Below are 26839 nucleotides of genomic sequence, written 5' to 3' on the forward strand. Positions count from 1 at the left end.
GTGTGCGTGCAGGGAGATAAATCTTCCATACGCCCCTATTTAGCCATCAGCTGCAGATGTACAGTAAATCCGTTCTCGCCTCGTCTTCTGAAACGTTAAATCACTTGAAGAAGGTTTAAACTGGACCTGCTGCTGTCACGTCTTTTCGCCGGTGAGCGGAATTTTCTCGCCCGGTTGCGTTTGTCTGCGAGATGCACGCGCTCGAGCAGCAGGGAAACGCAGCGAGCCCGCCGCGTGCGTGCGTGCGTGCGTGCCAGGAGACGGTCAGTGCGATGGTGTCACAGTTGGAATGACGAGGTCAGATGGAGAGGTGTAGGCAGGCACCCCCGCAGGAAAGCAACACCATCAATGGCCGGGAAGATGAAACTCCTGCTGCCCTCGACATCCAAGAGCTTCTGGGTTTTATTACCCTGTTCCTGTCTCGGCTCGGTTTCTGTTCAACTAGGCCACAGTGCTGCTTCCATAGATAGATGATGAGGTCTAAAGACACGTGGACAAGTTCTATTCTGATGCGTCCCGGTCAGTTTTGTCCCTTCGCATTGAGAGTACCCAAAAGTTTGAAGTCTAAATAGGTGTACATTCGTGATGTGGGACTAATGCGGAGAACTGAGCTGATGACTGTCAATGTAAAATAGTAGTGAAGGAAGGTAGAATAGTTGTAGCTTAATTTACATTCCTATTTATAATCCCATAATGCTCGCTTGACACATATGGGTCATATTCTTTGAATGGTGGTGCTAACAGGAAACGTAGTCATCGCTTTTATGAATGCCTGCGCTCCTACAATAAAAGCAGTTCTGTAACCGTTATAAATAGATGGTATAGTCTGAATCGATAATAGACAGGGGATGCATCTCCATTATTTTTTGCATTTCCTCTTATCAGGCTGAGACCGTTGCTTGCGTCGTGTGCATGTGTTACGGCCTCGGTAGTTCTCGGTGGTGGCACATCAGACGTGTCGCACGCGCGTCAAATGGCAGCACAGAAACACTGGCGTGGGTTCATTGTCATTACTCATCCATTTGGATATTACAGCTATCTTTAAGAGAACATGCGATAGAAATTAGCGTGCTCGTCCTGAGCAAGTATTTTATCCCTATTTGATACCTCGGCCCTGAACTTGAACGATGAATACGTTCTCTTTATTAGTGAGTAACACAATACTTTTGGGAGTTTTTTTGGGGGGGGGATATTTGTATTTTACCAACAAACACAACTGCATGGCACACTTGTTCAATATAAGAAAATAAAGTTGTGTTCACGTTTAAGCAACTGAAATTACATCCAAACTGGAGCCATTATGGTTAAAGAAAATGAGTGTTGACTGTTGTTAGACTGTAGAAGGAGAGTTCCTGATCTCCAGTGACAAAGTTAAATGCTTAATATGTGCATTTCTTCCTCTTGATCTTTTTTGAGTATAAATGTCACAAGATTTTCCTCTGTGATAGTGTACATGAGCCAATTTCATTTCAGGCAGTCTGAACAAACAGCCATTCATATACTTTTTTTTTTTTTTTTTTGTCCTCAGAGGGGAGTCTCACTGACCCTGTTAGACAGGAGACGACATTTCAGTTGTCACAACAGATCTATCTGGCCTGACAGCAGTACCATAACCAAAAACTTTCCAGATACCGTCGAAGCTGTGTACCCTAAAGCAGCTGCTAAAATGTGATATACACATTTGTGGTAAATCTCTAAATGTGCGACATTTTTCTTGCACAGAAGAGTTTGAAAAAGGCTCTGAAGTTTTGAACGGAGTACATTTGCATCATGAGTAGTAATATTTCAAAAAAAAAAAATTTTACCCCTTCAAATATTTCAGGACGCAAAAGGAAGTTTTGGGTTGTAAATTATGATCATTTTCATTGTTGATTTGATCAGGTATTTATTTTTCAATTAATCTATAAGCCTGAAAAATGCAGCCCCTCACGTACCACGTAAGCGTGGTAATTAAGTAAGTTCTCATCCAGCCACTCCAGCAGGTTGACATTTTTGACTTTTATTGAAATCTTTGTCCTTTGTGTTTCGTGCTAAGTAGTTAATGCTAGCATGCTGACAAACTTTCTGCTTGTTGTTGTTGTTGTTGTTGTCGGCGGCGGCGGCAGAAGAAATGACCCACCGTGTGTTTAAGTACAGACGTGCGGAGCATCAGGAATCTCATTCAAAAAGTTGGTGACACCTTGTGTGTCAATGGAACCTGGCGTGTTATTTCATACACCTGGGTTTGATAAAGATAAGGACGCTATGGCTGTGTGACTGACATTCACAAGGTCTGGTTCCTGTTTTCCGACCTGTGACTTGCGTGCCACATGCCCTTCACTTCTGTCGTTCATAAGACCGCACACAGTGGAAAGGTTTCTCTCCCTGCAGATCCCTCACTAAGCCAAGCCAAGCCAGGCAAGCCCCCGTGATGTCACAGCAAGCCCCAGCTGCCTGCGCTGTCCCTGGACTGTCCGTCCCCCTCGTAGCGTGCCTGAGCCTATGAGGAGCCAGACGGGGAGGGGGGGGGGATTAATTCTGCAGCTGCCCTGTTGTTGTTGTGAGTGCTGGTTACAGCATTGTGATCTGATAAGCGTCTTATGGATGTTGCTGTTGCTTAGATCGAGGCGGTATCTATATTCCCCCTCTGGCTCTTCTCCCCATTCACAAATGGTAGAAGATAGGGAAGGGGGCTTTCATCTCTGGGACCTTGATTCCCATGAATAGACTGTGGCGGCTCTGTCTACTGAAATATTTATCAGGCATAAATGAATCATGTAGAGCTCTTTCTTTGGTGGTGATGAGCAGATATAAATGGCGCATTAGCTGACTGGGTTGTGAGATTGAGACATCTCAAAGTCCAGTGATTTGGAACTAATTTGAGCCTAATAACAATGGTAAATAGCCTCAGGTTAAGGTGAACAACGTGCACACTGACAATGCTGAACTCCTTATTACGCTTCACTTCTCTGGCTTCCTTCTTTTTCGTTCTTAGATGGAGGTCCGTGTATGTAAAACATTTCCACAGTCACTTGTCATTCCTCTGCATTTTCTGTTCTGGGTGAAGCACGGGATGCAGTTTTTCTTCACAAAGCTTCTTGTCTGTGGCTTGGCTGCCGTTCGTTCGCTCGTGTTAGATCACTGTCAGTAGCCCCAAGCTGCCTGACCCCACCTACCCTGCTATTATTGAATAAATCCTGTGGGAGCCGGGTCCTGGCCAGATCACGTGTCTCCTCATCTACACTTTATTGACCAGCCTACAAGTCTCTCAGGCTCATTAGTGCTTGTTCTGTATCTCAGACTGAACTCTGGCTGGACCTATTTCTGGAAGAACAAAAATGCCCTTTTTACATTTTCATTCGCCTCTAGATTTATATTGTTCTCTCGGGGATTGACTGATGGGCCTTTCTGAGGAATTAGCCATGGATCCGATTGAACAATCTCAGTGTAATCAAAGAAAGAGTAGGTGCTGACAAAAATAAGTTATAAAATGCAGCCAACTTGTGATATATCTTTTATGATTTGATTTAAAAGCTTTATTTAAGCTCAAAGATACTGTCGCTAAAAATATATTTAGACCACAATAACTATATGTAGTTGATTTTAAAACAAGGATAAGTGTTTTTTCTGCGAAATAATCAGTCAAATTACCAGACATATTTTTTGCATGTACTTTAAAATTTTGGTCAGCTTTGCATGTCATTGGTCAGTTGTGTTTTGTCTTTGATATTTTACCCTGAGATTAGACTCGATAAGACTCTGCGCGAGGCAATGTGCTTGACTGTCAGGTCATTATTGTTCCTGTCATCGCTGCCATTAGATGCATTTAATCTCGCTTGTGTTGACAGTCATGGCAGCAATAATTTTCCACCCCCACCACTTGTGCCTGACCTAAGATAATACATTATATATCTAATCTGTTCTTATCTACAAACACTGTTCTATCGTACAAGCACTGACGTACAGTACGTTTCTGTTTGACCTGCCAGGATAACAATGATCTCAAGTGTGTGAAAGTAGTTTGCTACGGAGGTGACCTGTGTTGCATCTCGTATGATCAGTGGTGTTTTAACAGGGATTTTCCTGCCTGGTGGTTTCTCTGTGTCTCGGTAACCTACAACAGTCAGTAGGGGATACAGGGGAAGACCGGCATGTCTTGGCCAAGCTTTTCTGAGCCCAGATTTTTCCCACTGGGCACTCTCTCCAAAGTACGTGCCCCCTTGTGACTATTGTTCCACCCGTCTGTCTGTTGGCTGACACAAGCAATAATCCTGACATCTGGCCTGCATCCAAACTCATTACGACACTTGGTGGCATTGATCCTTCCTCTAGAGGCTTCCCCTCCAGATCTGTGTGCCACTGCTTTCTGCTCATACCGAGCTTTATTTGGGTCCTTGTCACTCTCGTGTCTCTTCTCCTTCCATGACTCCTATATTGTTTTTATATGGCCAGCTGGTATGGATAATATGGTGGTTCAATGAACCGATGAAAGGTGTTGTTTTGAAGCCTAATATAACACAGATTAAGGAAGAATGCCCACAGTGAGTATCTGCCCCGTTTCCAATATTTATTGATGTGAGGGTAGTTGAGCCGTGACACGCCTACGGTTAATGCAATTAGTGCAGAGAAAATGCACGTTGCCCACCAGGGAATATTAAGAGCAGTTCCCTCTGAGACATCTGTGGCAGTGGTTCCATACATTATCCAGCGACTGTGGTGGGAAGTAAGGAAATGAACTGGATATGGGGGAGGAGGGGGAGATCCCATAAAGGTGGAAGCTGGGGTAAAGCAATTTTAATCACATCCTCCATCTCTTACCCCCAATTTCTTTGGATTATAGTGTTGGTCTGTTGACCTTGTCTGTCCTAATTTTATATTTTGGTCACAGTTACAGTGAGTTGCACATGGACGTCACACTTATTTCTGTTGTTATTTCGACCCTGGACCTTAAATTTAACTCCCAATTATGACAGTAAATTGTGCTGACATAAGTTGCTACCATAATATAACGGAGAGCTGCTTTTTATGAATCCAATTCAACTGAAATTGTGGAATTGATCGGCCAAAGTATTAGACCAGTGTTTCCTTCCCAACGTCTCAAGTCCAGCTGTCAACTTTCTGGCTCGAGCTGTACTTTTGCTCTCAGATCCAATTAAAGCGTTCAACATGTAGCCTTTAATTGGATCAGGTGGGCAAAAGTAGTAGCCAGAGAAAAAAAACCTGGCTAGTTCCTGAAGACTTGAGCAGCACAGCTCTCATGAAACAATAGAATATTCCTGCACCCAACCCGCTGTAGTCGGACCACAGTCTGCCAGAAATCAAGAAACCATCTCGGCACCTATTGCAACAAATGCAATGTACATATAAAGGAAACATTTTTACAGGCAGTGCAGCCTGCACATATTTTATTTTGTATTTATGCTTACTCAATGCTCACTTTTTTTTATTTAAGTGATTAGTATGTATCATCCCAGGATGTAGACTGTAATTATTTGACAACAGTCTAAATATTTGTTTGTAGGCCATACGCAACAGGAACAGGTGACAAGAATAACTCCACTCTGGGGAAAATGTGTGCACAGTTACATCCCAGGGTCTATTCCTGTCTGTTTCTGGCCCCATTTTCAAAATCAAATCAAATATTCCTTGTAAATTGTAAAAAAGAAAAAAAAAGAAAAGATGAAGAGTAATGTATTCTTAACAGTGCAATGGTATTAGTGCCTTTGTTCGGAACCATACCAGCATACTATGCATGGGTTGTGTTTAGCTCTTTCTTTGAACTTATTGTACAACCCCTTGTGTCAATGCTGCTAAAAGAGGAGAGGAAAAAGGACTAAGTTAAGCAGGAGCAGCACCAGCTGCAACTGGTGCATTGCAGCACCTGGCCTACCCCAGCACACAGGCTCCTGCTGCGAAGGCTCATTCACAACACAGAGACACAGCATCAATCACAGCTGCTCAGCCAGCTCCTCTGGCCCGCTATTTCAGACAGGCCTTATGATGCAGTCACCAACTACGCCAGTCCCCTGTTTTCATTTGTCATTGTAGACACTAATTCTTCGATTGCCCGAGGTGCTTAATAATTCAGCCTCTTCTCTAACTTTGTTGGATTTGTTCCTTGTTGTGCAAGAGATCATCTCTCCTTGGCATGTAATTGATTGTCATTGGCATCTCATTGAGCCGTCTGGAGGTGTCATGTAAACGCTGACCGTGCATTGGTGCTTCAGAGAAGTTGATCTTTTCAGTCAAAAGTGAGATTCTGAAAACAAGGACAGAGAAAGTGGGAATATCATGCAACAACAAGCCGGACATGAATCTCTGTGATGTTGTGATTCATTTTCTGGTCGTTTCTGACATTATTACTGTTTTTAAGTGACATTACAGGTGGTCAGATAAACCCATGTTGCTCCCCTCTACTTACATTCTGAATGTTGTCCCATAGTAGCTGCAACAATAGGACAATGTTGCTTGCAGAATATCTGCTGTGCTGAAATTTTCAAACTAATAACACGTCAAAGGAGCAAGGAAAGGGTTCCTCATAAAGATTAATACATAGGGAAGGATGTTTGTAGTTTAGCGCAGTTGTATCCAGTCGCCTTGTCCTCATCCAGCCCAGGCTCGGTGAGGCAGCATGCCTTTGAGACAATGCCCTTTTTCTTCACCTTTACTCAGAGCTGTTACTCATCGCTAACTACCTGTCCTCCCAGTGTTAGCAGGAGAGCTCTTGGTTGCAAATTCTCTTTTAATTTCAAATAGGAGAAGCTACACTCAACTGACAGACAGAGAGGAGGGAGAGGCTACCTCCTTTCAAACCACAAAGGTTGGGTAAAATCAGTGGATCAACTCTCCAGGAACATTACGTAATGCTGTGCTGACACTTGGTGTTGCGGAGCTCTCAGTGAGTTTTCACATCTTGGATTTTATGACGCCATGTTTGTGTAAATCCTCACCTTGTCTGAGAATACATTAGATTGTTCTCCCAGTGACAAATTCAGATCGCATTAAGATAGCACCATGCAAAAATTCAATTATTGATTTGAATGATAAATTAAACACCTGTTGAAATGAGTTTGCACAATTGTGATTATTGTTTTTTGAGCTGATTATAGTGAATGTGGGGCAAAAAATATTGCTTTTCTTTCATTTCAATTTTTATGATATCTTTCATAATAAAAAAAAACAACCAACCTCTGTTTTGCTTCCTGCGCAAACTTATTTCTCACTGTACACAAAAAAAACAGAACTGAAATGAATCACTGTAGTTGATTACATCGTATCGTGCATACAGCTTTTATTGGTCAACAGGAAGGGCGTTTCCCAATTTAAGTAGTAGGCAGCACTCTTTAATCTCCTGTTGCTGTATCTATGCACCGTTTTGCCACCACGCTAATCCAATAAATCCCACTGTGGTGATCTGACGTCTTGCATAACAAGGCGGCCACGGCCAACCCATATTTCCCCCGGTGACCAAATGATTGCAGGGGGCCATTTATTTTTAGCCCGGAGAGCACATGCTAAGGAAAGAAACTATCAGAAGAGGATGTTTGGCAGAGCCTCCTCTGTAATCCTCTGCGCAAAGCCAAGAGGATCATTAAAATAACAAGAGCTGTAATTGAAGATTCAGGGTTTGTGTAACATGAGTGAGAAAGTGCTTAACGTAAGGTGAGAATAAGAAGAGGGGGAAAAAAAAAGGAGCGGTGAAAGTGGGAAGCGTGACTTTGAAGGTTGTGTCGGTCTTCTACTTTGTTTCCACTTGACTTGACAAGAATGAAATACTGCAGGCAGAGGCTCGCCCCGAGCCCAGTGCCGGCTGCAACTGGGGCATATCCGGTAGGGGCTCTGGTTACAGTGCCTCATGACACTGCGTTGTGTTGTTATTGTTGTTGTTGACATTTCATGAAGCCAACTTCCCTGTCTCGTGTCCCACTCTTTCTGTGCGTCAGAATGGCCCTTTTTTTTTTTTTTTTTTTTCCATTTTAAACTCTGACGTTTACTATATCTGTAGTTGTGGAAGCTGCGCTCATATCCCCCAACGCCACTTCCACTACATCTCAGGGAAGACCATGCAGCACTTACGGGGTCACATGCATGTAACTTGAGAGTGGGAATACTGTTGACTTTAGAGTTTTACAGTAGGGCTCCCCTGCAGTGCTGAAGGCACTAATCTAGACATATCAGTTAAAATATGAGGAAAAGGAAATGTGAACCCAGGAACTGGCTTTTTTTTTTTTTTTATCATTTCTCATCTTACAAACAAGATGATCTCGGTGTCAGATGTTTTCGCATTAAATGGAATTTCAGTTGTTTTTCAGTCTTGTCCACCGCCACAGGAGAAGTCAGTGTCAAACATGAGCTGCTGTAACTTTAAAAAGGCAGGTGTAAACTTGGCTTTAGGTAGGGCTCAAACACATGATTATTTTCTTCACTAATTACTTCAATAATTGCTTGAGTCTATGAAATGTCCTTAGTAATGTCTTGACACATTTTGTTTGTAACTCGGAAAGTATTCACCACCTTATTATCCTATATGACAAAGGGAGGTTGCACATCCTGCCACTTGATAAGCAAGACGATTTTCTCGTATTTTTAGAGTGTTTAGTTGAGAAATCAACTGAAATTGTTTCAGTTCTACTTTCAATATTAGCAATGCCAAACTGGTCAAATTACCTCCTCAACAGACAGAGTGAAAAAGCCTGAATCTACTACTTTATATAATGTGGGCCTTATATTCTTTGCTGCTGTAGTATTTACCACAATACTTAAAAGATGATTCGTGCCACATATGTTTACATACTTTTAAGGGATCATTTAAAAGAGGAAAGTTTACCAGGGCTTAAGGAGGCCACTTTTAGTTTGGATAACTGTGTAGAGTTGAACCCATATGTCCACTGGATCGTGCCTGACCAGTTCATGTTTGCGCTAATTTTGTGGATTTCTTGTATACCATCCAGTTCTGCACTAAGCAGATTCAAGCTTTAGACTTTAGATGTACCTGCTACTTCCCTAAACACCCTAAACACGATTAAAAGTCAGCGCTCAGCTTCAATCACTGATGTTAAAAACCACAAACCAAGGCAGAAATCTAGGTGTAGTTATGGATTCAGACCTCAATCTGAACAGCCATATCAAGACAATTACAAAATCAGCCTACTATCATCTGAAGAATATATCAAGGATTAGAGGACTTATGTCTCAACAGGATTTGGAAAAACTTGTCCGTGCATTCATCTTCAGTAGACTCGACTATTGTAACGGTGTGTTTAAGGGTCTCTGTAAAAAGTCAATCAGAACATTGCAGCTGATTCAGAACGCTGCAGCTCGAGTCCTCACTAAGACCAGGAAAGTGGATCACATCACTCCAGTTCTGAAGTCTTTACACTGGCTTCCTGTCCAACAAAGAATTGACTCTAAAATCCTGCTGTTGGTTTATAAAGCACTGAATGGTTTAGGGCCAAAATGCATTTGTGATCTGCTGCAACCTTATCACAGCCTCCAGACCCCTCAGGTCATCTGGGACGAGTCTCCTTTCTGTCCCCCGAGTCAGAACTAAACATGGAGAAGCAGCGTTCGGTTTTTCTGCTCCACATATCTGGAACAAACTCCCAGAAAGCTGCAGGTCTGCTGAGACTCTCGGCTGCTTCAAATCAAGATTGAAGACTTTTCTGTTTGCTGCTGCCTTCAATTGAACCAGACTCGAGGATGTTGATCAATTTCCTGCATTTCTGCATTTTATTACTGTATTTTATTTCTTAAACTGCGCTGCGACTTTTATTCTATTTTTTAGCTTGTTTAATGTTTTAATGACTGTTTTTAATGTTTTGATCAATGTTCTTAATTGTTTTTAAATGAGCTTTTCCTTTGCCTGATGTTTTGATGCTTTTAATGGTTTTATGTGAAGCACTTTGAATTGCCTTGTTGTTGAAATGTGCTATACAAATAAACTTGCCTTGCCTTGCCTTGCCTTTTTACAGGCCGCCTCTGTCTCCAGCATGGAAAAGCGTGCATGTTAATGGTGTTACCGCCTTGAAGATGGTGTGCATCTGTGATATGTGAGATCTTTCCTGTAGAGGCCAAAGTAAGACACAGAAATGCCTCTTGCCAATCAAAAAAATAATTTGCGTGTGTGGTTTGTAATAACATTTTTTAAATGTGTTACATGCGTAAGCATTTCTGCGACCCACATAGAGCCCTCAGCAGGCCTCAGCAGTGTTGATGGAGCCAACATGGCTCCATCCCACTTCGTTGAACTTGGTGGGAGCAGAGCAGCGCCTCGTCTTTTCCAGAGATGGAGAGAAAAAGTGTTTTATCCACCCAAGGAATAGGTTTTTCAACACCGAAAGGTGGCTTCTGCCAATTCTACGTTACTTTTTTTCACTTTGAAGTCGAAATAAAGCAAACTGATTAATTGAAAAATGAATGGCTTTCTCTATACCATTCTTTTATGCATCAAAACAAAGTGGGCCTGATGATTGTTTTTTTTTTGGTTTTTAGGCTTTGTTTCTGCACTTTAAACCTTTGCATCATATTTCTTCAGTTAGTAAAAACACAAATAATTACCAGAAATGCAGTTTAATGAAAGTCTCGCAAGTACTGTCCCTCTTTATTGTAGTTATCTGACACCAGACTGCTGCAGCTGATCCACACAGATAAGTTCTGTCTACTGTAACCAGCAGGATGTCACTCCTCTTGACAGGAAATTCCCAGCTTTAATCACACATTTCAATCAGGGCAATCGCTGAAACGTGGACTTTTGAGTGTTTCTTGGGTAATTAGACTACTGACATTTACTCTCAAAACTCTTTTGTGCCTCAAAATAAAATAATGGGTGTATCCTCAGACAGCTAGAGGAATATGAGAGTGTTGTCTTCCTCCGGATATGTATGAGTCACGCAGTTAACATAAAGCTGGTGATTCCCTGTATTATTATACAACAGGGTTTTTTTTTTAATTTTTTTAATTTTTTTATCCTAGTTGGCCTTTTACTGTAGAGGGAGTAATAAGAGATGTATTTTCAGTGACACGTCATTTGGCAAACCTGCCGTTATATTTTGCCAAAGCGCCTTCTCACTCCATTACGATAATAATTTGACCATTATATTGCCATCAGGTCATTGCTCCAGAGCTGAGGCAAGTTTAGCGTACATCCAATTACAAATGACTCAATGCATTGTGTGTAAACTGCGGTGATTGTAGTCTGCCTTTAACAGTTAGAATGATATATTGGGCAATCCATCGTAGATGCAAAGAAATAAAGGCACTGTGTTGTATTTGCAGAGCACGGCACATTCTTTTGAAAACTATTGCATTATGAAATGTTATAACACCAAGTTAATCCATCACTGCACCATAAATGTATAAAAATACTCGGGTTCTTATTAGTATATCTATAAAAAATAAGTTGTTTAAATTTGTCTCAGGCCTCTAAAGCATCAAGGTCACCTAAACTCCATAGATTTCTATAGCTTTTTCAGTCTAAGAGTTACTGACTTTCCTTCTCCAGACTCCAAAAACTCCTTTGGGGACTTTTCGACACGCACCAACTGAAACACTTCAAAACACCTTTTCATCTTACTTTTGTTTGTGCTCAAGGCGGATTTTTCTTTTTCTTTTTTAAACATATAAAATGTCTTTTCTCACACGCTGCAGGATATGAAAAGACAGAGGACACATCAGAAAAGACATCCTTGGCTGACCAAGAAGATGCCCGGATGATATACCTCAATCAGCAACAGTTCACAAAGTTTTGCTGCAATCGAGTCAGGTAAGGAGATTATTTATCGAAAATCACTTAACATGATGAAAAATATTGATATACTATGCGAACTGTTGGAAAATTTGTGAATTACAATGGCTTGATAGCTTAATTATGACCACATACTGTAACCTTTTCATGTTTAAAGCTATATGCTTTAAGTTAATATCATGTAGTAAAGTTTAGAGGTCCACTTTTATAACTACTAGATAAACTACATGCATTAAGCTGAAAGCTGTGCTGGGAAACAAAATGACATCTCCTCTGAGTGCAGCCACAATGGGGCTTAAGATAAAATTACACAAACAATGGCCAAATGTCGTATTGTTCCTCATTAAATTCAGGAAGCAACATTAGCAGCAGTCCTCCCATTAGAAGAAAAATCAGATGATATTTCTACCGCTGAGATTTACAACAGGAGATGAAGACAACATAATGCAGTAGGGCTTTAATTTACAGCTGATGAGTTTAGGTCGTTCAGATCAGACACACAACGTTGACCCTTAAATACTTTCCATTGAATTTCCGCTGTAAATACTTTAAGTAAAGATGCTTTTCCTGTGTTACTGAAAATGAATGGTTATCTCAGCCACATTAGAAACTTGCACTCAATGTTGCATTCTCTAAAACATTTTGCTGTTGGAATGAATTGCTGCTATTTTTGACTTTGTTTTGGCACCCCAGAGGCCATCAGTGCTTTCCATGGTGACCTGCAGCTTAACAGGCCTTTAACCCGAAATTAACCTTCAGAGTCACAAGCAAAACACTTGAATTGAGGCACGCTTTGACAGTTCAGCTGCTACTGAAATGTCAGACTGGTGAGAATTTCCCAGTAGCAAACCTTTTTGGAAATTGTGAATCCATTAAAGGGCCTTTTGAGCGTATGTTATGGAAATTATGTTCCAACAAACATCTTGAGGAGAAAAAGTACAATATACTTTGTGAACTTGCCCTTTTCTGGTGTGACTGTGAAGCATTAAATAAACAGCAGACTGATCTACAATATCTTAAAATGTTGTATTTAATCTTCTTACAAAGGCTTTTTGAATATGTGCGCCATGGTTTAAACTTTACAGAGCCACCACTGTTGTGCAGCAGAGAGAGCTGTTCCACAGGTGCAGCCATGACAAGTACCTAAAGCCACATGATATTTGATAAATACCCGCAAGATTTGTATCACCGGCGCGCTGCATTAGTGCAGATATTCCAGCCTGACCTCTTTATGCTGTTGCTCCTCCAGGAGGACTGCAGTGCTTTTAGCATTAAAGGTCAAGATTGTTGGTTCAGGCCGCCCTCTGTCAAGGAATATTACTGTTCGCATTCCCGCTGCATGAGCAGCTTGAGATATGTATGTGCTTACACCGACGCAGCTATAAACTGAACAGGAATAGTAAATGAAAAAAAAAGGCCTATGAATGCAAAGTTTTATGCCATTTGTTAAGTCAGCTTCACGTATTGACATGACAAATAACGGATGCAAGCAGCTGAGAAAAATGCCGAATACTTACTACTGTTTGTTTCCTATTTTAAATTACCCAACTAAAGAAATGGAGGCTCATTCGACCTTATTTATTTATAAAAAAAAATGTTAAGCTCCTTTTAGAGTTAGTTACGTAGATGTAACATTACTGGCTCATTTTAGGTGAGCTTGGTTATTAATTAACAGTTATGAGCAGACCAAGGTCAAAGAGCATTTGCAATGAAGACTTAGCTTGTCCTGTTTGAAGCACCAGATGGTTGATGTTGGAATTACAGTATATTGCATCAGAGAAGTTTAAGTAATATGGTGATTGGTGTTTAAAAAGTATTGCTGGAGGTGGTTATTAATTCAGTAGAGGACTGCCCACTCTGAAAAATACAGGAAAATTTCAGCTAATTTTACTCAACCGAAGCTGATATTGTAAACACTGCACACATTGTGGTAAAAATAAGGATGCTAATTATCAATATTGTTTTGCAGTTCTCAATTCTGGACTATGTGAATATTGTTGCATAAATAACTGTTGCTATTCACCTCCTCTGATCAGATTTAGAATCACTAAGCTTATTTATGATTGACAATCGGTTAAATACTGATACTGCACATAACACGTCTGATTTAATAAGATGCAATCAACAAAAGTTACATGTCAAAGTTTGAAAAATTGTAGCTCCGTTTTTACAGGTATAAATACCAGCAGATTTACTAAGTGTGAGCACACCGTGAGCCTTTTTCAAGCTGGTTTTAATTTCACCACTTTTACTGACTGTAATGCACCCAAGTTGTGTCTTGTTAAATGATTAATGAAGTAAATACTGCATTATATCAGCAGAGAAGTACACAGCTGTGTAGATCACTTGGCTTTTGTTGAGCTCTTCTTTTCTTGAAATCCCAATTTTGGCCAAATATTCGCCTCAGGCCTCGAAAGCTTCGGGCTGCTCTGAACATCTAATTTGTTTGGCGAGGATTGGTTTCTGTCTGAGACCTGTGGAGACACATGCAGGAGCTGCGTCTGTGATAAATGCTGAATGTTATCCTGCAAGCAGACTGTAAACACTTCCACTTGTCTCGCTTTCACTGGATCTCATTCTCCCACTGCAGCATCATTACCTGTAGAATATGTCACCGTTCACTGTCACACGGAATCGCACGCACGCTATTCCTCGTAAACACACAGTCACCCTGGTTACACAGTTATATGTAAGGGTGGATGTGGATTGTTTGTTCAGCTGCACTGCAGTTGGTGGAAGATCTGGTTGTCGTGTAAAGATGATTAAGTACTGAGATGTTGACAGCTTATTCTATGGTAAACAAAGAGTGGCTGTGGAAACCATTTTACTAGTGAGCGTCCATGAAATGTTGATGTGTCGTGATGAAAACAAGTGACCCTTGAGATGAATCTCAATTTGCCCCACCCACTTTCCTCAATATACTTGGGGGCATTTTACATCATATTTTTAGCTCGTCATTGTTGTGGCATAATTATATAATTAGCTCTGCATGTGACACCCGTCACGTCAGGGAACATTCAAGGAGATACAGGAAAACAATAGGTCAGTCACCTGTAAAGGTTACTGATCCAACCAGTTGTACAACTTTATCCAAGCAATGTGTGTTTGCATACAAATATTCATTGTATTCAGACATTTTTTTAACCACCTGTATGACAATACAACCAATTTATAGAAGTTGTGATTATTATGGTACAATCAACCCATACATTTAATTCAAAGAACAGTGTGTTTCATACGAGACTTCTCCAAATGAACTCTGTGAATTGACTGTGATTGTATAAGCTCCAGAAAAAAGTTCATAAATAAAAAATGATTTAAGATTAAAAGCAGTTTAGGCTTGTTTGTGTTTGTTCTTTACCTAATTTGGTGTTGCTTTGAGAAACCACTGTGGAATGTTGTTTTCTACACATGAAAGAGAGAAAACGCTTCTAAAAAAGTGTGCTATGAATAAAGGCAGTAACGTCTTCTCTGCATGCTGATGGACGGAGAGGATCGTCAGCTTTAATACATGACAGCGGTGATGAGAGCCGCTGCTGAACTGAACTCGCTGATGCTCTCTGACACCTGCTGGAAATCCGTGTAATAGTTTTGCAGACAAGACAACGCCTCGAAGAAAAACATGAGCCATGATACATGAACACCGTGCACATGTCCTGATCAATCGTGTTCAAGACAAAGTATTGACAGGAAGGTCCAGGGCATCGTGTGGTTACACTGACGGAGTTTTTCTAAATACGTAGTTAAGTTGCACCATTGGTCGCCCAAATGCCACACTTCCTGTAAATGTTTCAAATTTAAAGCCCACAAGTGTTTCATCCATGCTGAAGCCAAATACTAGATTTTTTACCCACTCTTATTGGAAATGTTTTATTTCAAACTGTCAAACCAAATTTTGATAAATATGACATAGTGTTGCAACGGTGAAGTAACTTTTACCTGTTTTTTTTTTTTTTTTTTTTTTAACCATGCAGTTGAGCTGGAAGAGTGTGTAAACTTTATTTTAAAGTAACACATACTTAAATGGGCATTGGGTTTTAAAGCACTGTGATAGTCTTTGTTTCTATCCGTGGCCCCTAGAAGCCCACCACACCCAACAAAGCATCGGTACACTGCGGCACTTACGTGTAGTCGAGTGTTGTGTCAGCAGTTTTTACCCCGCACAAATCTTATACAAAGCTTAGACAAACCAGAACAGGGGTCCGTAATGACGTACTGCAATGTTAGACATTTAACTGTGGTGGAAATGTCCTCTGATGTGCGGTTCATAGCTATCATTTTGATATCTGTGAGTAAATGGGAGGAAGCGCTCCTCTCATATCCTCCTGATTCTCGCAGCACTGCCAGGAAATAAAACGTAAGATCCATACTTGTCCGTTAAGTGAGGTGTTATGTGATTCAGTGTACAGGAGTAACTGGAGATTACACATGCTTTACCGTTTAGCACCGTGAGATCAGAATGAAGGGTGAAGTGAAGAAAATGATGATCTCAAAGAAGAAATGACAAATGCATTCAGAACCCAACGATGAAGATGTGGCTTTAAGGTTTAGCTGCATCAGAGCTTCTCTTGTATCTCCAGTGACTGTGGCGGTCACTACAATGAAAAAAGTAAACCGCTGCTGTTGTTCGCTCACTTTGTTGTTGTTGTTTTGTTTTTTTCTCACTCCAATAGGTCAGATGATCTATCGCAAAGTATTTGATAAAAACTAATAGGTCCCCGGTGACTAAACTGAAGATAAAACGATCTCCTCTGGTTAGAATGAATAGGAGAAATAAATGTGGAAACCATAGAAGTTCTGCAGATAATGAGGACGGTACAGTTTATGTCGTGCACACTCTTTCTTTTTTACCCTCACCCACATAATCATACAAAGAGACACACATAATGCCTTCTTGTTCCACCTCCTTGTATTTGCATATATTATTCAGCTTGTTTGTTGGCTTTTCACTTTATGATGGGAAACCTTGAGCTTTCTGTTATTACAATGACGATAGATTATAATGACAAACTGAGCTTATAAACATACAAAATATATTTGAAGTTTATCTAACGTCTTAGTTATAATGTTGTTTACTTGTAAAGTTCTGTGTCTTTTGTTTTTGTTTGTTGCATAACGACGTTTTCAAGTGAAACAATTGTCAGAAGCACCTTTAAAAAAATACCCAAATACATCTATATTTATGTGCACGCCCCGTGTTTGTTTCTTCTTAAAATGACAGGATCATTACGTAAAGATCACAGAGAAATCTCCTCTGTGTGTCATTCTGTTGGAATTTATTGAAAGCAAAAAAAGCTATGAGGATTTTACTTTTACAAAGAACTCAACACCTGAATACTTGTTGAATTCGAAATGTCCTGAATTTATATAATATAAATAGTTTACTCTCAGGACCATGTATCTAAGTTTCTGTGGTTTGAATACATATCTTTATGTGGTTTCAAGTCATTTAATTTTAAGAACTTTTCAAAAAACATTTTTAACAAAGTTGTTCAAATTAGATTGGTGAACTTCAGATACCAAAATTCAAAATGAATAATGAAACTTAAAGATGTTGATAAAAAAAAAAAAATCAAGGCGCTGTTCTGTCATAACATCCAATAAAGAGACATGTTTCTGGCAACTTTATACATTAAAATTTTCTATCCGAGTTTGAAAATAAGAGAAAAATAAAATGCTATAAATTCAGCGGTTAAGCTTATCATCTTTTATTTTCTTCCAGATTATTCTGCTCTGTAGGCCTTGAGGTAAACATACTCAGAGATGATTTGTTTGTTTCCCAAAACCTGAACTGATTACACATGACTAAAGACTTGACTTTGTTGAATGAATGAAAGCTGGCTCTTTCTTGACCAGCCCCCCTTTTTCTTTTTTCTTTTTACAAGGCTCTTCATCAGGCTCCTCAGTGAGGCTGGTGTCACACTGTGCCGCTGTCAGAACAATGCCTTGCTCTTACTCACGCCGTCCCAGACAATGCCACTGTACCAGGCAGGCCAGGGCGACAGTGACTGTATAGTGACTTTGTACTAAAATCAAGGCCAGTCCACTTTTTTATAACTTGTGCTTGCGGATATGCCACAAGTGAAAATGTGCCCGCCAAATATGATTCACTCTTAACAGGAGCAAAACTGCGGTATCTCTGATGTTGAGCTCCATATGCTCAGTCGCCTTTAGACGAGTTGGAGGCTACAGTCCGCGATATTCTGCTTGTGTATGTCTGACGGCTTTTGTGCACGCGCGAGTAAGCGAAGCATCGCCAGCGGCCTGGCGTACATCATGGTATATATGTTCTCCCAAAGCGGCTGTTCCGACTGGCCCTTTAACGCAGCTGTAAATCAGACTGCTGGAGGTCTGACTGTGGGGCTGCTGAGAGCTCCACCAGCGTCAATATACCACCATCACCATCGACCCCATGGCAGCGCAGGCAACATAGCTCACATCTGCTGGGAGATTTTTACGCCCCTTCTGCTGGCTCCCTTCCTCCTCCTAATTATTCTTTATGATCACCGAGTCCACTGGACTGTGCTGTTCATCAGTCACACATGCGAGCGCAGCCACGCACGTCTCTGCAACACCAAGACTTCTTAAGATTTGGTGGGCTGCTAGGAAAGGAGGAGGTTATTGAAAATGCAGTTATATGACCAGGGTTGTCTCAATACGAAGCTTCGTCTTGTTATTGTATACAATATCAGTGATGTCATCTTGTAAAGATCTGAGAGTACATTTTGTCTGGGATTGTATTAGCAGATTTGATAACTAACCTATTATATTTTTCTGTCTCTTGTCTCCTCTCCCTCCACCCTTGTTTGCCGCCTGATCCACAGCACAGCCAAATATAACGTCCTCACCTTCCTTCCTCGGTTCCTGTACTCACAGTTCAGGAGGGCGGCCAACGCCTTCTTTCTCTTCATTGCACTCTTGCAGGTAAGACGCGGTCGGTTTGCCGTTTCTGTGCATCTCTGACATAGAAATGCAAAAGTGTTAATATTACATCACTGCTCTTCTCATATTTAAATTTGGCCTTGTTCCCATTAATGTGTAATTTACTTTTACTGCTTGCCATGACCTAGACATCATTTCCCTAGGTCATGTCTGTAATTTCATATACACACACACACACACACACACACACACACACGCACACATATACAGACACACTCAGACACAGTACTTTATATATATATCTTGATAATGAATAATACATGTAATACTTTGTGTGCCTACTTTAAAAGGAAACTAGATTTACCTACAGACTTAACACACTGATACTACATATTGCATGCCTTGGAAATGCATGAAATATGCAGTGCTTGTGCTGTGGATGGGTGTATTTTAGTCCCTCGTTGTACCCCTAACACTGCAGTACAGCGACTGCATTGTGCTGTAAGTGTGACATGGGAATTGGGCAATACACAAAAGAAGTCTAAGTGATTTGGAGCCACAAGTTGGAGAGCAGGGTTGATTTTAAAATCTTTTTAGTAGTGAATTTATTAAAAGATATAAGCTTCTTCTGGGCAGGGGATTTCAGTGCCAATCTGATTATCAGCTCTTGTCGTGTTTTGATGACGGTCCAACAATGGCTCCAGATCTTGGCATTGCTGCCTGTTTTTTTTTTTTTTTGATTTAGCAGAACAAAGGCTTTCTGGCCCTAAAGAAGTTTGGAATGGTTTGCCTGTATAGGTCAACAATAATCCCTTTTAAGAACACTTAAAGCCTCAACCACCAATTATTATGACATGATTCAAAGAGGCTGAAATCCATATCTCAGGTGTTCATAGCTTACCGGAAAAGATTAAAGAATGGAGAAAAGGAAAAGCTCCACAGCATTGAGTTTCTGTCTTTACTTGTGCTGACAGACTATCCCACATTAATGAGAGCTCAGAGGATGGGAAAGGGCTCTATCTATGACCTTGAAGTAGCTGCTTTGAAAAGCAGCCAGTGTGAATCTTCATTACCTGCCCTGTCGATGTTGCGACCTTGAATAAAACATCTATGCAGATGAGCGAGACGAGAGATCTATTTCGTTCAAGTTTACCTCGAGCAGTATTACATTGACTGTCTCGTGTGGCTCCGGCTTGGCTTTAATTATGCTGGTGTTTGACTGCTAATTTTTAAGGACCTAGAATAGCCAAATAATTAAACATTTGGTGGTAATGACAGAAATATCATTGTACGGAGAGAGTTTTTTGGGGCTGGATGTACCTCAGAGTTTGCATTTACGTTTTGAATGTAATGATGTTTTAATGAAATTGTAGGCCCAGGTGGTCATTCCTTGGTCTGGAACTAGGCTACTAAAGCTGAACCTCTGACACTATTGATGACATCTGAAACTGTGCGTCTTGTTTTTTTGTGCGAAAAAGACCCTTCTCTAAAACCACCTCAAACCTGCAATCGAGCTGAGAAAACCATACATGTAATTCGGGTGTAATGTCGTGCAACATTTTATTTTGTTGGGCTCTGCCATCCTCTTGTACTGGCAAAGGGTTGATTTGATTTGGATCCATAAAAGTGTTCTTAAACTTATTTTCAGTGAAAACTCGCTAATATTTGACCTAAACAAAAAATGTGCTGCTTTCAATGTGAATGCCCTTTCACTGTTGGTGGTAAGTGTCGTCAGTCAAAGCCATAAATTCTTAAATGTGCTATTTTCATCAAGAAAGCTGAGATTTTCTGAGATTTCCTGTCAGTAGTGCCTACATGTACCATAATGCATTGCACACAGGTGGTTATTTATTGGGATCTCCTCGTTCTGATTAAATGTTGTAACGTTAGCTGCTGTCTTAAACACAAACCACATGGTGCATCGGCCCGAACGCCCACTTTGTTTGCCAAAACATAGCATTAGGTGACGAAAATACGCACTCAGTGGTTAATCTCTCTCTGCTGACATTATTTTTGGTATCCTGAAGAAGGTCTCCATCCCTGGCAAAGTTCAGAGTAAAGTTTTCAAGCATGGTACTGCACTCATAGCTTTGTCGGGGGACGTGGTTGTTGACAGCATCCAACAAAAACTGCCCACACTGAAATTCATTATAGAAGAGTGATTCAGTTTCTGTTGGCAATAAAAGTCAATTTGAGCAAAGAAACCACCCGTCGCTGTTTGCTCTAGACAGCTCTGTTTTTGGATGATTCCCACTCGCCATATCCTCTTGCACGGCTAATACAGCCACAGCCTCGACCTCTCTGCTTGCAATTCTTTGGCTGTATACTGAGACGCAAATGAATCCAGCTTAATATCGGAGTCAACCAAAACACTGTAATATTTATCCTTGTCTGTAACAGCCTCTTCACTTATATTTTGCGATGACATCTTTGTCGTTGAAAACTGAGCTACTTGTGGTACAAGCAAAGAGGACAAGGTTTTGTTTTGGTGCGGCATGCAGAGCGTCCCCTGGCTACCCAGACAGCTCGGTTAACCTTTAGATCTTGCGGCCACCAGTGACAAAGTTATTGACTGGAAGAACAGCACATTTTGCAGCTACTTCCCAGAGACACAGAGAATCTATATTTATAGTGAAAGTTTATATGAAAAATGTCAAATTTTTCTTTTAACATCCCTATATTGTGTCTCTTTTAGCAAATCCCAGATGTGTCTCCCACTGGTCGGTGGACCACGTTGGTGCCGCTGCTCTTCATCCTGGTGGTGGCTGCGGTCAAGGAGATCATTGAGGATCTGGTAAGACAAACCCCAAGTAGAATTTGATAGTAGCTTGCTTTAACCTTGATGTGGGGAAAGAAACGTCTGTGACTTGTTTTGTTAATGTTTTCTATTTAAATATAAATCAATACCTTTTTTTTATACTCTGTGTATTGCAAAGTATTTCCAGATTCTATCGCTTGAATGTTTTTTGTCATGTGGTGTTTGTCTTAAGAGTGATATTACCTGAGAGCCATCATCCGACCTAGAAAAACATCATTACAGCAGGAATTAATACACACACATCAGCAAGAGTCTGATTATGAAAAAGTAAAAATCATGCAGTCAGCAACTATCAAAAGGCAATCAACATACTTTTGAAGGCCACATTTGCATTTGGTTAACACCAACCTTCACCTCTCAGCCTCTCCGCATTGGTCCTCAATTAATGCAGACAATATGGACAAAACTGCATCAGCCTTGTATAGTATTGTATGTTGCTGTTTCAAGTGTTTTTTGCAATTTGTGCGTCGTGTCTTCAGTTGTGTCCTAAATTAGTTCCTTTTTATCCATGTATGCTATTAATACACTCCACCATCCAAAGCAGTTAACACAAACGGGCAGCTGAGTACATGACATGCATAAATCTAATCTTCTGAAAAAGTATTTCTCGGTATAATAGTCCACATTTGAAGTGACACACTTTAACTTGTATAGCCTGTCTCCTTATACAGAGTGCAGGGTCTTCGTTTTGTCTTTCAGTACAGTGTGTCCTCTGAGTGCTCAACCATTCCCTGTCGAGCACAGAGGAGGCAGTGATGGTAATGTGACCACAGCAGGATATTCCCAACATATAGACACAGCATCGTGACGTACGCATACACACACACACACACACACACACACACACACACACACACACACAAGTGCTCATTTCAGAGGTCACAGCTGTGCCCACTGCACCCGGAGTACTCATTCAGTCAATTAACCTAGATACTGAACGGTCATGTACAAAGGCAGTTAGTACTAACAAAACAAAACAACTGTCCGCCCCCAAGCAAGTCTGAGCTGTTGAACAGATGCTTGAAATGTTTTCATTTTTTTTTCATCGAGTATGAAAGTTTGATTTCAGTATTCTTTTGTTTTTGGATAAATCGTTTTATTGTATGAATTTGGCTGAGGTTAAATTCAAAATCTGCCCCCTCTGTTGTTGCTAAGTAATCCTTTCAAGTCTGTCTGAACTAAGTGAGAGAACGTTGCATTCTACTGTATTGCAGTGACCCTGCAATGCGATCCGTTATGCAGGTCCCAGTGGACAGTTACTCTATACTATTAGCTTCTATCTCGTGCTGAAGGGACCAGCGCAGCACTTTTTCTCCTGGCCTGTTGTGAAAAACATGGGAACAGAGTGGTGATGACTCCGTCTTTATTGCTGAAGGTCACCTGCACACACGTCTGTTCCCTGTACTGTGCTGTCCCTCACAAGTTGACCCCTAACTTCATGAATCATGCACTACGGACACACACGCACGCACACACAGACACACACACACACACACACACACACACACACACACACACACACACACACACACTGTACAGCACGTATCTTATCTTGTTGCTAGCTGCCTCTGCTGCAGCACACTCAGCCTGTTTGTTCGGAGTGGTTCAGCTATCTTTCAGCTTAAAATATTACAAAAACAGACTTATAATACTGTGAAATTGAGCTGCAGTGTGTTTCACAATAGTGTGTGCTGCACTTTTACACAGTAACAAGAGTTTTTTTTTAATGCTCGCACACTCTCATGCAAATTAAAAAGAACAGCAGTTGAAAGACCAGAGAAAATCTTGTTCTTGCCCTTGTGTGGGTAAACGTCCTTCACTACTACTCACTGTCTCATTCGGTTTATATTGCAGGCATACAGTATTAGCAGGTTAATCAAGCCGATGCTGCTTTTATCTTTCACTGCTTTTAAATTTCCCCTCTACGGCGGGAGTCTACAGAGGCCTGATACTGCAGTATTTACGCATAACCTTTTGTGCGCCACATGCCTTCTACTGCACTGTGATTACACACATCATCTAAATACGGAACATCTCCCTTTCTCCACGTCCATCGGGACAGAAGTCGAGAAAGGGAGAGAGAGAGAGAGAGAGAGAGAGGGGCTGTGAATTTGAGACGGGTGAAAGCCAGGAAAAGTTGTGGAGCAGCTGATACAAATACAGTGCAGCTCCTCCTCCACTTTAATAGAGGAGGGTCTTCACAGCCAGACCTAATAGTGCGAATGAATGAAATTAGCTGACAGCTCTTACACAGGGGATGATGAATGAGCTTTGTAATGGTCTCCACCAGCAAACTTTTTTCCTGGGCACAGTGCAGCCGATTAAAGGCTGAAGCCATGTGACCCAGCCGGCCAATTCATTAGACACTACAGCATGTTGCAAGGATATTAAATCAAATTTGATTCAACTGGATGGCAGAGAGGAAAAAGTTTGGATGTATAAGAAGCAGACACACTGGAACATAAAATCAGAAAGAAGATTGGATGAAACGAAAGAGAGAGAAAAAAAAAAGAAGCCTGTAGAGCAGATTTATTTATGTGATGATTTGAACTTTTTGTCGCTCAGAGGCACTGTACACTGTAGGCCTTTCTATGACTGGGTTGATAGCAGCTGTAGCAGAAGACCAATGTTATTGTGGCTGTAAGGTTGCTAGCTTGAGTCCCTAGGTCATTGAGAAAATCTGTGTGAGGAGATGGAAAACCTCTGGTGATACAGCCCACTTCACCTTACGATGCTCAGTTCCCTCGGTGACCGGCTCCAATACTTTTTTTTTTTTCCTTCTCCTGAAATGTACCGCACAGTACAGTGTGCCAAATTAGTTTAAAATTGAATTAGACTGAATGAGAATAGGTCTTCTCTTCTTGTAAACAGGTAATTAGCGGAGATGAGAGCGGACGTGTCCTCTCCTTGTCAATCGAACGCAGCACGCGTTGCTTTCAGGAGCGAGATTTTAAAACACAGTGATCATTTACATGAGATGGATGCAGCGACACATTATTACTCAGTGTGATGCTAGTTGACAGGCTGTCCCTTGGAATCAGCTGTTGAAGTCAGTTGATTGCATGACTGTTCAGCCAACAAGAGGGACATGGGGAGAAGTAATGCTGATGATTTGTACTTTGATGTGGTCCCACACAGTATACAGTTTGACTAGTTAGTAGGAAGATGCACTGTTGGTTTAATATACTGTAGGGCACTGGACTATTTTCGTTATCAGTTCATCTCAGGCTGTATATAAAAGTGGACGTAGCTTCCGGCCCTGAAAAATGAGGCTGATGCGGAAGTGCCTTTAACTGCAATACCCCCGAGTGCCACTAAAGGTTGGCTCCAAAAAGCCTCTTGACACCATAGACTCCCATTCAACTAGTCTCATAAAATTGGTAGTCAATAAAATTGCGACATGAGTTATTTCGGTTTTGCGAGCTAAAGTCACTACTTGTTAGTTAATCTGGCCGTCCATCTGAAAAGAAACCCGTCATTAATTAGAAAATAAGCTTAAAATTTAAAAAAAAAAAAAAAAAAAAAAAGTGTTTTTGGGGGCGTGTCTGTTTGATTGACAGGACTGTGGTGCAGTCAGGTTGCCGGGTCGCCAGGTTTCCAATGAGATTGCGTCAGATCCCCCGATTGCTCCCCTCTAGATCGTCCAAATATGGTCACCACTGGCTCTAAACCGCTCGGGACTACAAAGATGGCGCCGGCCAAATTCCGACTCGAGGCTTTGAGGCTTGACTTCACTGCTGGTCGCTGGTTGGTTCGTCTGCAAAATATCTTTGTGATTCATCAATGAATCCATCCATCTTCAAAATTTCATTGAAGCACACGACCAGCCCAACATGACAATTTCTTGGTCTTGGCTCATCAACTGTTGAAGTTATTCAAATAATAATCATATGGAACAGTGGAAAGCTGCAAATCCTCACATCTGAAAAGTTTTAGCCAACAAATATTTGGAATTTTCCATGATTAGCAGTTAATTTATGCATGTTCCATGTCAATTATGTTGTTTTTTAAATTAAGCAATAATAATAATGAATGCTGCACTGTAACTCGGTTCACACAGACGGTCCTTTCAGAGCCACGTGACAAACTTTACATCACTACTTAAATCCTGCTTCATTGTTCCATTTATCAGGTGACCCTGTCAGGATAAATAGGCAGAGTTAAACTTGAGCATTACCCAGATTTGGGATTCATACTGAGACCACACATAAACCCCATCCAGTGATTTTACTGTGGGGTGCTTCGGATAAAACGCTGCATGATACCAGTCTGTGCATTTGAAAAGATTGTGTAATCCTTGTGAGAATATCACTCTGCAGTCACTGCAGGAACTGCAGATGTCCATCTCCCCCTCTCTCAGCGGAGTAAGTCGTGATATACAGTGTCAGCTTCTTCACTACCTTTCTGCCTATAAAATCAGAAAAGCAGAGGCTCTTGTATTCCAAGACGGTTAGAATTTGTATGATATGTTTGTTTGTGATATGCTTCACTTGACCTATGTATAATGTAGATATATTGTTCTATTTTGTCTTACAGAAACGCCACAATGCTGACAATGTTGTCAACAAAAAGGAATGTCATGGTATGGAAAACTATTTTCTTCTTCAAGGAAAACCAAATGTTCTTGGTTTTACTAGAAAAGTCACTACTGTATTTGGTGTACTGCAGAAGTATTTTTTATTACCAGCAAGAAAGTAGGTCTGGATAAAAACCCAATTTTCTGCATTGTAACATGGCTATAAAACATTAATACCAATATGTGCTTTTCTAACAACTGTTTTTGTGGTCTCTTTATCTTCTTCTCTCTGTCGCCTTGGCTTCCTCTTCTTCTCTGACCGTAACTTCACCCGTCTCGCTCGTCAATCACCGCAGTACTGAGGAATGGTGCCTGGGAGATTGTGCACTGGGAGAAGGTATGAACCCACAATGTGTCACTAATGGTCATTTCAGCCAGTTCTTATTTTGTTCATCTGGAGCAGCTGACATATCATCCATTCCACAACTTTCACCACCTATTGTGCTGTTGTCATTTAGAGAAACCTCATAAACACGAGCACACACTGACATACAACACCAACACCATACCCCGCTTGTATCCAGCCTAAACTAATTAATCACGTGTTTCCATGTGGACGGTCATCAGAAGGCGATGCCGGAGGACAAAGAGCAGCTTCCTCTTTTCCCTCATAATGAAACTACTTTATTATTGTGGCTGGAGCAGTTCAGCTAAAAGCAGAGAGTGAGGAGGAAAACCACCGGGCGGTGCGGAAATTAGGTACATTTGGCCTGCTTAATAATTGGATATACGGCTTCCTCCATCAGAGGCTACAATCAGCATGTAGCAGTGCAATGTGAGCTGAATCTTTCTTCCTGCTCTGTGGGATAAAAGGCAGATAATAAGAACTTAATTATTACAT

General features: G+C 41.0%; 1 protein-coding gene across 2 annotated transcripts in view; it reads left to right on the plus strand.

Moving 5' to 3' along the window:
* The window catches only part of atp8a1 (ATPase phospholipid transporting 8A1), a 103599-nt gene that overhangs the window by 5972 nt on the left and 70788 nt on the right, over positions 1–26839 (plus strand). For both annotated transcript variants that reach the window (XM_069171912.1, XM_069171913.1), the window contains exons 2-6: positions 11626–11740; positions 18547–18646; positions 21300–21398; positions 25959–26004; positions 26295–26335. In XM_069171912.1, the coding sequence (XP_069028013.1) occupies positions 11626–11740; positions 18547–18646; positions 21300–21398; positions 25959–26004; positions 26295–26335 (401 nt within the window). The remainder of the gene's footprint in view (positions 1–11625; positions 11741–18546; positions 18647–21299; positions 21399–25958; positions 26005–26294; positions 26336–26839) is intronic.

This window comes from Embiotoca jacksoni, unplaced genomic scaffold, assembly GCF_022577435.1.
Source record: "Embiotoca jacksoni isolate LCO1_2020_lvr unplaced genomic scaffold, fEmbJac1.0.p SCAF_5, whole genome shotgun sequence".
Classification (NCBI taxonomy): Eukaryota; Metazoa; Chordata; class Actinopteri; family Embiotocidae; genus Embiotoca; species Embiotoca jacksoni.